This window comes from Myotis lucifugus, unplaced genomic scaffold (genome assembly GCF_000147115.1).
Source record: "Myotis lucifugus unplaced genomic scaffold, Myoluc2.0 scaffold_5, whole genome shotgun sequence".
Classification (NCBI taxonomy): Eukaryota; Metazoa; Chordata; class Mammalia; order Chiroptera; family Vespertilionidae; genus Myotis; species Myotis lucifugus.
The window spans coordinates 5753330-5768961 of NW_005871053.1; the positions used below are offsets into that span (position 1 = coordinate 5753330).

Sequence of the window (15632 nt, forward strand, 5' to 3'; positions counted from 1 at the left end):
TAGGTTGAAAATGTCAGTGTTGGTATGTTCCTAACACAAGCAATATCTTCTCCATCTTGACCATGGACAATCTAGTTCATTAGAATTTTTTAACTAAGGAAATAATTATAGAATTACAAAATGTTACTTGATCACTGAAGAAAAAAAGTGAATTTAATTCATTCATCAATCCTAATTTCTGGAATATGACCTCAATCTATGGCAAAATGATAACCTACTTTTTCCCATGAAAGGACACTCCTGAAGAGTATTAGGGTCTTTCACTGGTTTTGTATCATAAGTGATTCTATTTACATTCTAGTTGTATCTTATTCTGTTTCCACGTGTTAAGATAGAGCCAAAATATCTATTAATCTGGGAGGGAAATCCAACTACGGATTCGGTCTGAGTCACAAAGCCAAGAAAACATGGCCTATGTGCGCTACATTTTCCTCTAGATGGCGCTCCAAGGCAAAGTTTCCCAGCCAGTTGGCAGGAAAGTGGGGGAGGAGTGAGGGGTGGTGGGGAGGGGGGGCGCCACACCTTACCAACCTTCCTTGAAAGTGTTTCTTAGAGAACAGGAGACACTGAGGCACATCCTCCCCCCCCCCCATACTCTTTTTTTGTTTTAAAAGAGACACTAACAAAGCTGGTATGTACAAAAGGGCCCCTCCCATAAGAAGAAATCTGCCTCCTTTCTTTCCGAGCTGTTAGCATGAATAATAAGGCATTCTCCCCGTGACCTTGCATCTATGGGGGTGTTTTTTAAGCCCATTGTCTCTGGCAATGGGAAAATTCATAGTTGTGTGTCATAGCTGAGCAAATTATGACACTATGTACAACAGCACAAGCAAATTATAAATATACGCACCAGTTTCCTAACCTTTAACCCTAAAATCATTTCAAACACAGAGAATAAACTATTGACTGGGAGAAATATGTTCTGCAAAAGTGTCCCACCTTATGTCTAGGTAACAAAGCAGTTTTGTTCCTTTAGAAATTAAAAAAAAAAAAGAACAAACTGCTTTGTGGGAGAGGCAATTTTATATAAAATGGTGGAAATTTAGTTCACTGGAAACCTTGTTAATGACTTATTTATTCCATGCCTCTGGATTCCAGATTTTTGAAACAAAAGCTTCAACATTATTCTTTGCTTCTAAAGAGATATTTAAATAGCTGAAATTTTCCAAATATTTTTAATTCCTCGGATAAACAGAGTATATAGTGCCGTTTATAATTTGTGATTAAGACAAGGAATAAAAACCTGCAGATGAAGAATAATTATACATATTCTCTTTATTTACAGAAGCTTGTAGAATAGATATTCCATCGAGCACATGCACAATGAAAGGTGACAAACACACTTCTTGTATTCACAGTACAGACCAGATAAAGGAAACAGCCGTGCTTTTGTTTGTACCCTGCAAAATAACAGGCATGTGGTGGAGCCAAGGTTGCAGAGACAGTTTTTGGTTTTATAAATGATGTATGAGCGTTGACAGACTTTCCAGAGTGGGGGGCGGGGAGAAGGTTTCCTTAAGAGTCAGTGTTCTTTACTATCCCATAAATGTAGTCATTAGCACTTTGGGCCGTGCCCTGCATCCTGGAGGGCTCAACAAAGATTCATTGAATGCGTGGACTTAGTTTGGGGTAGTATGATTCAAGGAACCATGTTGCTCAGTGTCCAGTTTTTCCCCCAAAACTATAAAATGATGAACAACTATCACTGCTAGAAATCTTGTTCTTTCATCCTATCACACTGAGGTTCAGCTAGGGTTCATACAGAATATTATGATCTTGCAGAATTCACTGAATATGAAAAGAGTAGAGCACATGATCACATTAAAATTTATAGTGGTGCTAGCCGAGTGGCGCTGGTGTGGAATTGCAGTTAAACACTAATAATGACCAAGTATCACGGCAAACACACTGACACCCCCTGACATTTCCTGGGGGCTTCCTAAATCTTAAACGTGAAGGTAGCGTGTTTTGTTTAAGTCCTTATTTGTGTTGTCAACAAGGTTATTTTCACAGATAAGCCAAGCCGTTTTATTGATAATTCAAACTAGAGAGCAGAAGGGACGTTTAGGGAGAAAAATCCGTCCTGTTCGCCAGCTTGAGGAAAATGCGCTGTCTGCTGCCTGCCGGCTGCCGTTTTCAGGGAAGCCGTTGATTTTCGAGGTGGCAGATTTCTCCTGAAAGATCTCAAAAACACAATAGGAACTCTTTTCCCCAAGAAGAAGAGAACCAGTGGAATTTTAAACTAAAATACTTTTTATCAATAACCAGAATCCTAATTTCAACAGAAAAAATAATTGCTTTTAGATTATAACATTGAAAAGTACAAAGAAAGCTACAAGTTTTGTTCTGTAACAGACTGTAATAAAGTAAAAAAAAACAACAGTCATATTTGTAATCATCAAACATCATTTTACATTGCATTTCCCTACTAATAATACAATAATAATACAATAAAACCTGTATGTTAGAAAAATCAATTCTTTAATCTTCATGTAGGGAAGATTGATTTCCAGTATAACTTTCAGAATGGCAATTTTTTAATTTTAAAAAGGAGTGATTTTTAATGTTTTTGCAGAATATTAGCACAGGGCATTATAGATTAACTATGGAGCGAATCAATTTGAATACATTGTTTAAATTATACTTAAGACTCTTGCCTCTTAATCTTATAAGAAAGTTTCTATTTTTATTCTCTCTGGCCACATAATCAGAGCTCCAATCAAGCACTCCATGCTTCTAGCTGACATTCCTTTATCCACATTTATTTTATAAAAAGAAAAAGGCAAAGCCACACATAATTAAGAACCTGGTGTGCTAATAACCAAACATACAATTGGGCAGAAGGATAATCCAATCCATTTCCTCACACAAGAGAGTAACCTCCATAACTCACTTTAAGCGCTGCCATTCATGAGTTATGGGTCATTCCCTTTCTAGTGAAAATAAATTCTCCCGCACCGTCAGCCAGGGCTGAGTATTTTTCTTAGGACATGTAAATTGTAAAACCGTATGAACATAGCCATGCCCGGCGTTTGGGGAAAAGGCTAAGCTCTTACTCATGGACATGGGCTTGTAAGGAAATGTATGCGGTTTGGGGACTGGGGCTGCCTAGTTACAATATAGCATTTTTGATTAAAGTGAATTTATTCTTGAGATTTTTATGGTGTTGGTAAACTGCTTAATCTGTCACTTGTGTTTTATGACGCCAGCCGAATCCTCCAGGTCAGGGAGACTTGCAGCAGAGCCAGGCTCGTTTATCACAGCCTCCATTTCCACGGTTTATGACTCAGTAGAGGCACTTTCTTGGGGCTGAGACCTGGCACCTGAGGGTGTCCAGCTGGGAGCTTTAAAAAGTTTTCATTTTTTTAAGAGTCTCATGTTTAATTTTGGCTGAAGGATGGCTAGTAAAAATTTGGGGAAGGTTAGAAGAGGTCTCATATTCTTGAACTTCATCAACCTGGCTCCGGTGGCACTGGGAGGGGCTGCCTCTCTGCACCGTTAATGCTGACCACGTGATCTGCTTCATTTTCTGTTCTCACCAACCACAGGTTAGACTATATATCCAATTCACTAGTAATTTATCATAAAATATAAACTATATTTCTAAACATGAACAGAATATGCCATCTTTGTTCTCAAGAAATCATAAAGTACATATATTCTTAGTGTTTGAAAGTTAAGTCCTTAGAATCTAATATGCATTTTCTTTGGTTTCTTTTTTAAATACAGTAGGTGTGCTACATACATAGAGCTGTGTTTATTGTATTATCTAAATTGAAGTGGAAGCCTGTTTTTTTACATCTTGTTAGGATATTTATCCTGAAATTTTCCTTATCCCATTTGTATATCTTTTTGCACATTTTATCAAAATATAAGAGGAGAGGTATTTTAAATGATTTTTATTTAACCCCATCAAGACTTCTTGAGAATGAAATAAAACATATTGATAGATGCCAGAGGTTTGCTTTGAAATACTCCAGCAAAAAAACAAACGAAACAATGCATGTGAAAATATAGATGAAACAAGACTGGCTAAACATGGCTTCCTGTTGAAGTTAGGTAATGAATGCATGGAGGTTCATTATCAGATTCTATTTTGTGTATGCTTTTGACTTTCCAAAATGAATAATTTTTTAAAAATTATTCTAACTAATAGGTTAAAATTAAGTCATGGAAATGGTTAAAAAATAACTAAATAAAGTTGATTAAAATCAATCCAATTTTTTTATTCATGCATCATTTACTCAACACATATAATTATACCAGACACACCATTAAGTTTTGCAGACTTGCCATTCTGAGACTTACATGGGCAAGCATTTGCAATATGATTTGAGGTTGAGAGACAAGATATATCCAAAGTATAACTTAGGTTTTATGATTTGGTAGTGAGTGCCCTGAGAAGGTTCTGGTTATAAAACAGTATCTAAGTGTAGACTGTAGGGTCCTTCCAACTCTGAGCTTAGTAAGGAAAGGATCGTTGTAGACTTCCATCAATATTTAATAAAGACCAAATCAAGATTTGACTACAGAAAGACAAGCAAATCTGACAAAACTATCCCGCTCCCGTGGATAATTAGACAAAGTACAACTGCTCTGTATTGTATCGCATCCTCTGGTGAAGGAGACGTGTAAACATGGTGCTGGATGGTGGTCCCCTAGAGGCTGGAAAGGTTCTGGTCTTTGGGCCAGAAAATGAGATGGCAGTACCTATTTGTTTAGCTTAGCAGATCTACATATTGGCAGATAAACATTACTGTAAACACCAAGGGGGCATGACCATTCAACCTAGATGCTGCAGTCTGTGCAGAGGGTTTTATTCACAGGAGAGGATTGTGGTTGTGAACACCTGCTCTTGTCTCCCTTGTGCTTTCATCATCTCTGGTTGGCAAAGATAGGATCCTTTTTTGAAAGGAAGATAGGCTATAGCATCAAGCAGCATCAATTTATTTGTAAGCACTCTTGGTAAGCAACTGAAATCTGCTTCCACCTTAAACTTGATCAAGTCCTCTGCCTAAAATCATTGCTTTGGAGCATATTGAATAGACTGATACCCACCAGCCTGCCCTAGGATTTGCATGCTGAGAGGTGGCCATTCCATCCCGAAGCCAACAAAATAGAATCCTAAAAAGAAGCACGCTGGGCCAGCGGTAAATGTCTGTGGAGCCCAAACATGTGTCTTAACAATGCCCTCGCCACTCTGATCTACTCACAACTGGGGTAGTGATTGAAGGCAGACTTCTCATAGGACTTTCACTGACAGACACCTCATGTGAAGGACAGTCTAGCAGAGCTGGGTCAGACATCAACATTGCAATTTGAGCATTTGTTGGAAGACACCAGCACTTTATATGTGGCATTTACATGAAACCCTCAAAGAGCACTCTTTGGCTAAAGTAAATTTAATTTTAATAATATACCAAACAAAGGCCCTAGACAGTGACCCTGCAATATTGCACGTTAGGACTTAAGGAATACCAGAAATTAAATGGAAATGCTGCCTCTCAGCCCTAAGCTCACACTTCCAAGTTGAAGTTGTCTATAGATTGGTTGAGACATGATGACAGATTAGGGACATGGTGCACAGATTCGTCTAGAGGAGGCCCTTCCTTGAGAAACCATGTTCTTCAAACCCCTAGGAGTTGTCTGAGCTGTGCTCTTTTCTCTTCTGCAGAAGAAAGAAAAGGCCGAAGGGAGAAGAAAGACTCTACAAACACCTATCATGTGCCTTAGCCGGTTTTGCTCAGGGTTAGAGCCGGAGGACTGAAGGGCCGTGGGTTTGATTCCAGTCAAGGGAATGTACCTTGGTTGCAGGCTCGATCCCCAGCCCTGGTCAGGGCGAGTGCAGGAGGCAACCAATCGATGTGTTTCTCATATTTTTCTCTGGCCATGATATTCCTGTTCACTAGGGTAGTACAGGACCAGCTTTGAAATAGGGGCACTTTCTATCTGGTTCAAATTTTATGTTGACCAAATGATAGGAAAATACTGGGTTGCCTAGGAGACGCTGTGAAACAGTCTTGCTGTTTGGGTCCTTTGGAGCTTCAGTGGTTATATGCTGTAGTGGCTGGGGGTAGGGTTATCTCAGCTCACATTTTAGCCGAACAGAGGACTGTTGGAGGCCTTCTCAGAGGGTGCTCACAGACTCCTCTGGAGAGGGTGATGTGGGAATTAGGTCAATGTGCCTTGAATGTCTCTACCTCGGTATATTGTATTCACTGCTTTACATCTCTGATAATGGACCATGAGGGAATACAGGTGAGAAGACAGATTAAAATAAGTAATTATTAGACCAGGAGCAGAAAAGATATAATATTATTTGAAAATAAAAGACTAAAATAGAGTCGAGCATAAAATAAATGCATTCACACTTCCTGCTGCCCCACCTTCATAAATTTTATATTTTTAATTTTTTGTAATTTTTCAATTACAGTAGACATTCAATATTATATTAGTTTTAGGTGTACACCTCAACATTTAGACATTTATATAACTTACAAAGCGGTCCCCCAATAAGTCTAGTACCCACCTAGCACCGTACATATTTATTACAATATTATCGACTATATTCCCTCTGCTGTACTTGACATCCCCGTGACTACTTTGTAACTTCCATTTTGTACTTTTTAATCTCTTCACCTTTTTCACCCAGCCCCCCAACCCTTCTCCCATCTGGAAACCATCAGTTTGTTCCATGTAACTATGAGTTTGTTTCTGTTTTATTTATTCATTTATTTTGTTTTATAGATTCCACTCTGTTCTCTTTTGAAAGTATACTGTCTCTAGCAGGCAGTTTATTTTTTTCCTCAATGTAAGTGTAGGTCGGAAGGGATAAGACTAGAAAGAAGATGGATGAGGGCGGGGGAGGAGCAAATGGACACTTAGTGTCAGGTGGACACTTTTTAGGCCTGACGACTCTGAGAAACCATTTTCCAGGCAGCTCTAAATCACAGTCAAGAGATAGGTGCTGCTTCAGTAACTCAGGTATCACGGTTGAGAGAGGCAAATATGTTTTGTGTAATTGGGTGTGTGCTGTTTTTCAGGGTTTCTTTATTCTGAGGATCATCCAGAGGTGGGTTCCATGGTCTTCGAACACTACAAAATCATAGAATACTTTCTAGGAAGAGGGTCCATGGCTCTCATCAAATTCTCAAAGTATCCATGATACAAATAGTTTAAGAACTTCATGCTGTATTTTCAGGAAGGGACAAGGGTGGGAGGGAAGATGTTCTTCACAGAAAAACATTAGAGTAAAATATATTCCATCACATTATATAATGGATGATAACCGATAGCTTAAAAATAATTTGGGATTTTGATATTGAGTCTATTTGATGACATTTAACTTTAACTTTTCCTAAATTTCTAGTCAAATGACCTTAGTTTAACATTATCCCATCCCTATTCTTACTGTTTATCAGCTAGTTCTAATCAATAGCATTTTCAAAGGTGAAATATTTCTAAATTTCTGTGCCATTTCATTGTTTACAGAACCAGTTTCTATGTAGCTTCTCACCTTTGTGAGAAGTATCATGAATAATATTTCATACTTGGCAGACTCTCAGGTTTTACTTAGTATTAGCAAGATCCAAACCCAACTAAACTGACTTATAGTTTCAAGATGACAGACATGACAGATACAGATATTCATGTCCAATTTTCCTTTCAAAAATCACCCCTAAATAACAGGGAGAAGAAACAAACATAAATTCCACCTGTCATGGAACCTTAATAGATGAAGGTAGAAAATTGAGGGAGGGTGGTTCATAGCTTAGCAGAGAAGAGGAAAGTCCAACCCAAGTGCCTTCAAGGTGAGTGGGTAGCGGAAGAGGTACACATGAGAAACAACAGCCCCCAATGCTACCAGAGCTCAGGAACTGGAGGTATCGGATACCACAGAAATGGGATGTAAGGGCAATGAAAGCTCTGCATCCCCAAGTCCCCATCCCCTCTCCACGTAGTCAGAGGGCTCCTCTTCCCTCACCTATTCAGGAAACCAGAGTATTTGCTGGAGAAACTGAACCCCAAATGTGGGGACACCAGCAACAAAAAAGTTAGGGTGAGGTAACTGAAAATAAGAGAATTAAGTGAAAGTCTATATCCTCAAAGGTGAGAAGCTATCTTCTCTTTTCTCAGAATGCCAAACCTGTGTTTATGCCATTTCCAAACAAGAGACTGAAAAGTCCAGAGGAAATGAACTTAGATATGGACACATGGGGATCTCAGCCAAAAGCCAGCTGTCATCTGCTCACCCCCTGATAGGGGCCCAGCAAGCTGCAGACCTCCCTCCTCACACACTGGTGTGTGGTGAACTTTGATTTACTCGTGTGTGTGAACTACCAGGCATGTGAGGAAACCACTACACAGAGAAAAAGAACTCAGAGGAAATAGGCAATCAGGGAGCAGAGAGAATTTCAGAGAAATAATTAATATCCTCAAAAAAATAAAATATGATAATGCATCCATGAGAGAAGAATAGAATGCTATTAGAATAGGAACAGAGACCCAAAAATTCTTATAGATGAAAAATATTATTACTCATAGGAAGTAAGAGAGAAAAAGTCAATATGGGCAATGGGGGAAAAAAGACAAAACAAGGAAATCAATACAAGAAGTCCAATGTCCAACCAACTGGAGTACCAGTCAAACAGGACAGAAAACAATAGTGAAGAGAAAATTATAAACAAGAATGTTGTACTGAAGAAATCACACCACACCTATGCACGACACAAGCAAGCTGCAGAGGATAATAAAGAATTCCAACAATACTCCAGCTGATCCTCAATCTGGTTGCCTAATCAAGACATGCACTGCCTTGCTATCTGTATGAATTTAATCTGTCCACCAAGCTAATATGAATGAAGGCACTTACAGAATAACATCTAGAATATCATGTAACCATTTCCGTACTTCTAAGTTGCTTCTTTTAATATTAAGGGGTGGGAGTGTTTTCTTTTTCAGGTTTTCATTTGAGTGGCTTCTGGTGGATATAACATTCAGTTCTAAATTCACAGCCCCCTCTCCCCTACCACTAGATGCTCGTCATTGAAATGTAGACTCACAGAACACATTTTGCTCTGGGCCTTTGTCAAACCGTCACTGTATCTGGATAGTGCAGCCTCTTCTCTAAAAGGGGAACACAATGGTCTGAGCTTAGTTCTGGCAGGCCAGCATGGGGCAACCTGACAGGGAGCTAATCCATCACTGTGGGATCAAGGCTATGCAAGTGGCCACCCAACTCACTACCATGTAAGGGGGTGGCAGTTAATCATTTCCTTAACTGATGTGGGTATGAAAACAGAGCTGATTATTGCTGGGCAGACGAACCTTATCCATCCTCCCTGCCCTGGGCAGTGACTGTTGCCATTTTCTCTTTTTCCCAGACCGCCGGGTTTCAAGAGATTCTGACCGAGGTGGAAATTCTCGCGGTGATTGTGGGATGCCTGTGTCATGACCTCGACCACAGGGGAACCAACAATGCCTTCCAAGCTAAGTAAGTGTTCTAATTGTTGTTATTTTAATGCATTTGCCTTTCTGTTCAGAGCCAAAGGTGACCAGTGCTAAAGAGTAAAGCATTAATTTCTGGTATCCAAGGCCAAGGCCACGCAGACTTGGGCTCGTGTGCCAAGGGGCCCATCCATCTTTATAATTCCCTATTCTTCTTTTAATTGCAAATTTGCCCTCCATGTCATGCTTGTTGATTTGGTCTGTCTCCCTTGAGCTCAGTCAGATAACAAAGCACAGATTTTAAAGGGCCTATTTTTCCCCCCAGAATATTTGTTTCATGGCATTTGTAAGCCTTTTGGACTTGCTTCTCTAAAATCTGATTTTGAGACTATTAAAAGAAAATTGGGCTTAAGAAATTTTAAATTTTATGAGGCAAAATATCTCTTCCTTCCCCAGTAGAACCTCTGCCAGGTGTTTTTTTTATGTTGGATAGCATATAAACTGCAGGGAAGAAAAGCAAAGCCAGAGGAATAAGGCCTCTGCTCCCCCCACAGGAAGGTGGGAAACAAACAAAGAGATTGCATCAGTACTGGGGATGTGAAGGCACATAATGTGCACAGGACAGAATAATCTGTCCTTAAGCAACTTGGACTGGTCAAGATAGCCGTGGCTTTGTGGCTCACACAGTGGCCAAGGCCATAGAATACGGGCGCTGGAAATAAGACCCAAACCCAGATCTCCTGAGTCATATATTGAGGGTCCAGTTTTAATGTTCTTACTACCTGTCTGCAGACAAAATGATATGTGAGTTCAGAAGCTGGAGGAAAAAGTTTGGGAATGGAGATGTCAAGAAAGGCTTCAACAAAGTGGTAGAATTACCTTTCAGGTGACCGATTTCAAAGTCCCCTCGCAGGTGTACCCTCATAATCTGAAACATCAACAGACCACATCCCTTTCTGTTCCCCAAAATGCTTATCTATTGAGACCTTGGAGTCCTGGCCACTTACATTTGCTCCTGATCTAGCAAATGAATTTTGACTGTGTGCCCTTCTCTATCCATCCTGGGTCATATAGCCCATCACTTCCACCCTGCCTTCTCAATATCCTACAGTTTCTTGACACTCTTAACTTTCTGTGACATCCACTCTGCAACAACTCAGCCCCAGTTCAATCTAGCAATTCAATTTCATGTGACTCTGCCTACGCTTTTAAAGGCTTTAGTAGAAAATGTCATAGTTGTGAGCGTTTGAGATACACCAAATATACTTTCCCAACTGGTGGCATCACTAGATGCTCAGTATCCCCAGATTCTGTGTCCTCCATTGCTCTTAGCAGTTCCAGAAGTTCTATATACTAAACACTCTCCCTTCCTAAACCGCCTCCTGTCGACCACCTCCCCCGCTCTCCTCAGCAGATCACCTTGCCTCCTCCTTCACCAAGAAAATTGAGGCCATCAATCGAGAACTCCCTCAATTTCCTCCCCTGCCATGTACAAACTTATCTGTCTGGCCCCATCCTTTCCTCCTGACCTCCTATCTCAGTGAAAATGCTGTCCTTCCTCTTGTCTGACGCTAATCCCTCCACCTCGGCTTTGGATCCCTTCCTTGGTCCCTCCTCTGAGACCTTGCTCCATTAATCTTCCTCTCTCTCTGCCCTGTATCTCCCTTCCCCTTCCTACTAGCTCTCAGCATCCTATTAATATGAACAATCCACCCCCCTTCTTGAAAAAGTCCACCTCAATTCATGCTTCTCCCTTTAGCTTCTGCTCTATTTCTCTTCCTTTCCAGTCAGTCTTCTTGGAGAGTTCATTATCTTCACTTCCCCAATGCCTGCCCTCCCACAGGGCAACCAGTTTCACCTCACAAGGGGAACTGCCCCCAGTAATGCCATCAATGGCCCCTTTTTCCAGAGCTGCTGGACATTCTTATTGTCCTTCTTTCTTGACCCTTCTTGCCATGAGACCCATTTTCTGTTCCCTCCTTCCTAGAACTCTCTCTTCCCTTGCCTCCAAGACAAAGGATTTCACCTGCCTTTCTAGCCTTTCTTCTCAGTGTGCTTCAAGGCCTGTCTCCTCCTGTCCCAGCCAGCACTCTTGATGTCCTCTCCTGTTTCTCTCCTGCTCTACATGATCCTTCATGCAGGCCTTCACCCATCTGCTGATCATTCCCAAACCCAGATCTTGGATCCATAATTTTCTTATTCTCTCCAGACACTGATTCCAACCACTTGAGGGGCACCTCCTATTGAAATCTCAGTCACCTCAATCTCAGTCTTTCTGATTATACTGGCTTCTTTCTCTCTGTCTCAGTGAATAGCACCACGAGAAATCCACAAGCCATCCAGATTCCCTGCTTAGTATCCCTAAAGTCAACATCTTTGTGTTTTAAGTCACTACTGCTTCTCTGCCTCTCCTGAGTTGCTACAACCAGCCCAACTCTCTCCTCCAGGCTTCTTGCCCTGGCATTCCAGAATAATCTTTGTAATTCTCAAAGCTCAGCCCACTCTCCTCCTTAAAAGCCATTCACCAGCCTCCTTGGCTTCAGGATAGTGTTCAAATTCCTTAGTTGAGCCCTTTAAGGCCCTTTTCAATCAGGCTCCTGCCCATTTCTCTAGCCCAGCAACCACTCCTTCCACCCCACCTGCACCCACGCATCTATGCTCCAGACCCAAGGGGCTATTTGAAATGCTCAAAGGGGTCAAGCTAGTTCACTTCCCCCTGCTACCCAGTATTCCTGCCTGGAATGCCCGTCTTCTCCTTTCCCCTGCAAGCACTACCCAGGGTTCTATCCCTGCTGCAACTTCCCCTTGTCAACTTTCTGTGCCCACATAATGCCCAAGTTGTGCTTTTTTTAAAAGTGTGCCTCTCACTCTATTTTAATTGATGATTAACAGGCATGTCTCCCCTTCTCCTTGAATTCTCATGATGTAAAACAAATACCAGGAGCATAATAAACATAATGAATGTTTGCTGCATGAATGAAGAATGAATGATGGATGCATGAATGGGTAAGATTTTAACTATCTTACTATAGCTTTCAATAAAGTTTTCTGACTTTTAAATAAGTATAACTTTTTAAAGATTATTATAAACACAGTTTTTATGGTCATAGGTATGATGTTATCTTCACTTCCTCAATCCCTAGAGTCTACTGAAGTGTCAACTGGATATACTTTCATCATATAGTACTTACAATTCCTTATGTTTCAATTCCTGTATCTGCATTTCATTATATTTTTAGGATGTCTTTCTCTCTTAGGCAATGACATCATTGTATCTTCCTCTTGCATCCCTTTTCTAGTCCCCTACCATCTGCCACTTCTGCATAAAGAAAAGATATATGTGTTATAATTGTCTCTATAAAACAAGAGTGAGCACCCTGTGGGTTCTTCTAAGAGTCAAGTGTACAATATTTGTACCCAGATACCACTGGCCCTCTCCTCTCCTTGTGAGAGCCTGTCTATCACACCGAGAGGCAGACCTTCTTAATAGTTGACCTCTCAGCTCTTTGGACCAAGCGTACACCCCTAATTAAAACCCACTTAATCATATTTTATCTCTTAGGAATTTGCCCAGTTACTGTTGACATCCAACCTGCAGACTTGGGAACTGAGGCTGCCATTTTGGGAGAGCTACAATGACCCCATGTCAAGCAGATAAGAGAAATGTGCAGAGAGAAGGAAAGAAACTAGATATTCAGAGAGACGCAGAAATAAGAAATTGTATAACTAGAGAAACAGAGAAAGAGCAGACTTGATTTCAGGCTTTACACATCTCCACTCCTATTTCCAGGAGACCCAGCCATACTCGTGATAATTAGGCTCCCTCAGAGTTCCTGGTATCATTTAATCAAACATTTTTTAGGGAAGCTGGTTCTGATTTAGTTCTGTTCTTTGCAACTAACAGTACCTGAGACAATGAAAAGAACTACAATTTACTTGTTGTTGACTCAAGTGCTCTCCCATATCCCCGTTGGGGTAGGTATTTTTGTCTCCACTTTATGGGAGGAACTGAGCCTCAGGAAAGTTAAGTAACTTGGCCATATTCATGCAGTAGAGTGGTGTTTAGACCTGGGCTATCTGATTTCAAAAGCCATTCTTTAACCACCACATCATACTCCCTCATGACTCAATGATATTTATTTTGGGACTTTGGGCTTCTAGCTTCTTGGCTAACTTGCCACATATACGTGAGCTCTGGAAAATTTAAATATATCTGACACCCAGAAAATTAAGACATGGAGCTATAAAAGTCATAGAACTGAACTAGACCTTGGTAGTCATATTTTTAAACACCTTCATTTATAAAAATGGAAATAGACATACCCAGATCTTAGGTTACTTGTGAAAGATTAAACAGTTTTCAAAAATATTAGATAGGTATTAAGTTGCTAGCACTAGAACTCAGTTTTATTTTTTAATTTATTTTTGCATCCTCATATCATATTATCAAATCTGCCTCTTCCGAGATGATCTGATGTGTTTCCTCAAGATGATTAGGAGATGGGATATCCATCAGCCCTGCCCCATCATATGGAGTCACTTTTGAACTTGGGACACCGAATGCTACCACCACCCAACCTCAGTTAAAATTTCCCTTGACAATGGATGCTGACAGAGACCTTTTACAACACAGGGAAGGAACTATCTTTTTATTGATTAGAATAAGATTTATTCACTATGTGTGTGCCATTGTTTAGAAAATCTCTAGGAAGAAATCTACATCCTCATTTCCTTCTTTGTTCCCCAATAATTGAGTGCTTTGTATGTGTAAGGCACTGTGCTAGGCATTGTGAGAGAAATAAAGAAGTCTAACCAACAGTCCCTTCCCTTAAAGTATTCACAGTCAAATTCCAACCTTTCAAGTGATTTGGAAATATAATTTAAATGCACCAATTATTATGTAAAGCAAAGTATATGCTACCTTTTTTTTCCATATATAAGGCTGTAAAAAAACAGGAGACATTTAGCAAGGGGCACATTACTATATAAAATGCAAAATGCCTCTACAATAAAAAGTTGGTTATAGCAGAGTATAATTTATTCTCTTAGCCTTTCTGATAAGTGAACCTTTGCATTTTCACATTTTATTCTTAATTTTTAAGTATTAAAGTACGTGCCATGAATGATCAATAGGTAGAGAGGGCAACGATACCACAGTGCTTTGAAATTGCTCTGTTAACACCTCTCTCCTGTTTTCTCCAGGGACAGCGTTTCGCACTCATCCCCCTCTCTATTACAGCTGCCCCTGATGATTAAATATCAGTACCGAGCAGCTTTGTAGTATATTCTCCTAGGAGACTTCTGTTCATTTCTAGCATAATCTCTTATACTCATTTCTTGGGAATGAAAACCCATCTTGTCGCTTTCGGCCAGGTCCCAGAAGTGAAATACTGGGGCACATTAATCTGCCATGACAGCCTAATCCCATTCCTCACCACCTCCCAACAATTCTCACTTTCCTAATTACCTTTCATAGTTTTCCTTTTTTAAGTTTTCTATAAGCCATGGCGGCACACTTCCGTTAAGCCTCTTTTTCACAGCATGTGCACATCTGGGGACGTTCTGAAGGTACACCTCCTTTCGCATGCCTGTTTTTGGTGCCTGTGCAAAGTGCTTGAACGCCTATGGGGACAGAATGCTTTACTGTGACTTTCCTTTTCAATAAGTTTCTCCTGTCCAAAATGGAAAAACTTTGGTGTGTTGGGATGACCTCGTCAGTAATGAGCATCATGAATAAGTACTGGAATTTGGAGACTCTTCTCTTCATTTCTCCTTCTCTTCTTCTCTCTCCACACACCCTGCATAAATATATGCATAAATATATATATAATATATTCACTATTAAGGCATGTGTGCCCCTAAGCTACTTATATAATGGATATACTTACCACAGACAATAAAAATGAGGTGTGGAGTTGAAGTCCATTTTTTCCGTATGTGATTGATTTGGACTGTTTTGTTTTTTTCCAAAATTTTATATGAAAAAGTAGAAGTGTACCTTTACACAAAGTATATTACATGAAAGACATGGCCTCTTTTAGAAAATGATTTTATGATCAAGTACGATTGGTTAATGCTGCATATTATGTTCCCCTCCTGCAGAACCATAATGCGTGTTCTTACATTCTGGGAGATCCTACAATGAAGAAACAGTTTAACTTTTAGAACCAGCATTTTCCAAATGC

At 40.1% G+C, this 15632-nt stretch overlaps 1 protein-coding gene across 1 annotated transcript in view; it reads left to right on the forward strand.

Annotated features, from left to right (window-relative positions):
- PDE11A (phosphodiesterase 11A) overlaps window positions 1-15632 on the forward strand; it is a 270293-nt gene that overhangs the window by 195365 nt on the left and 59296 nt on the right. The window contains exon 13 of the mRNA XM_006083068.3: window positions 9384-9493. Coding sequence (XP_006083130.1) covers window positions 9384-9493 — 110 coding nt within the window. The remainder of the gene's footprint in view (window positions 1-9383; window positions 9494-15632) is intronic.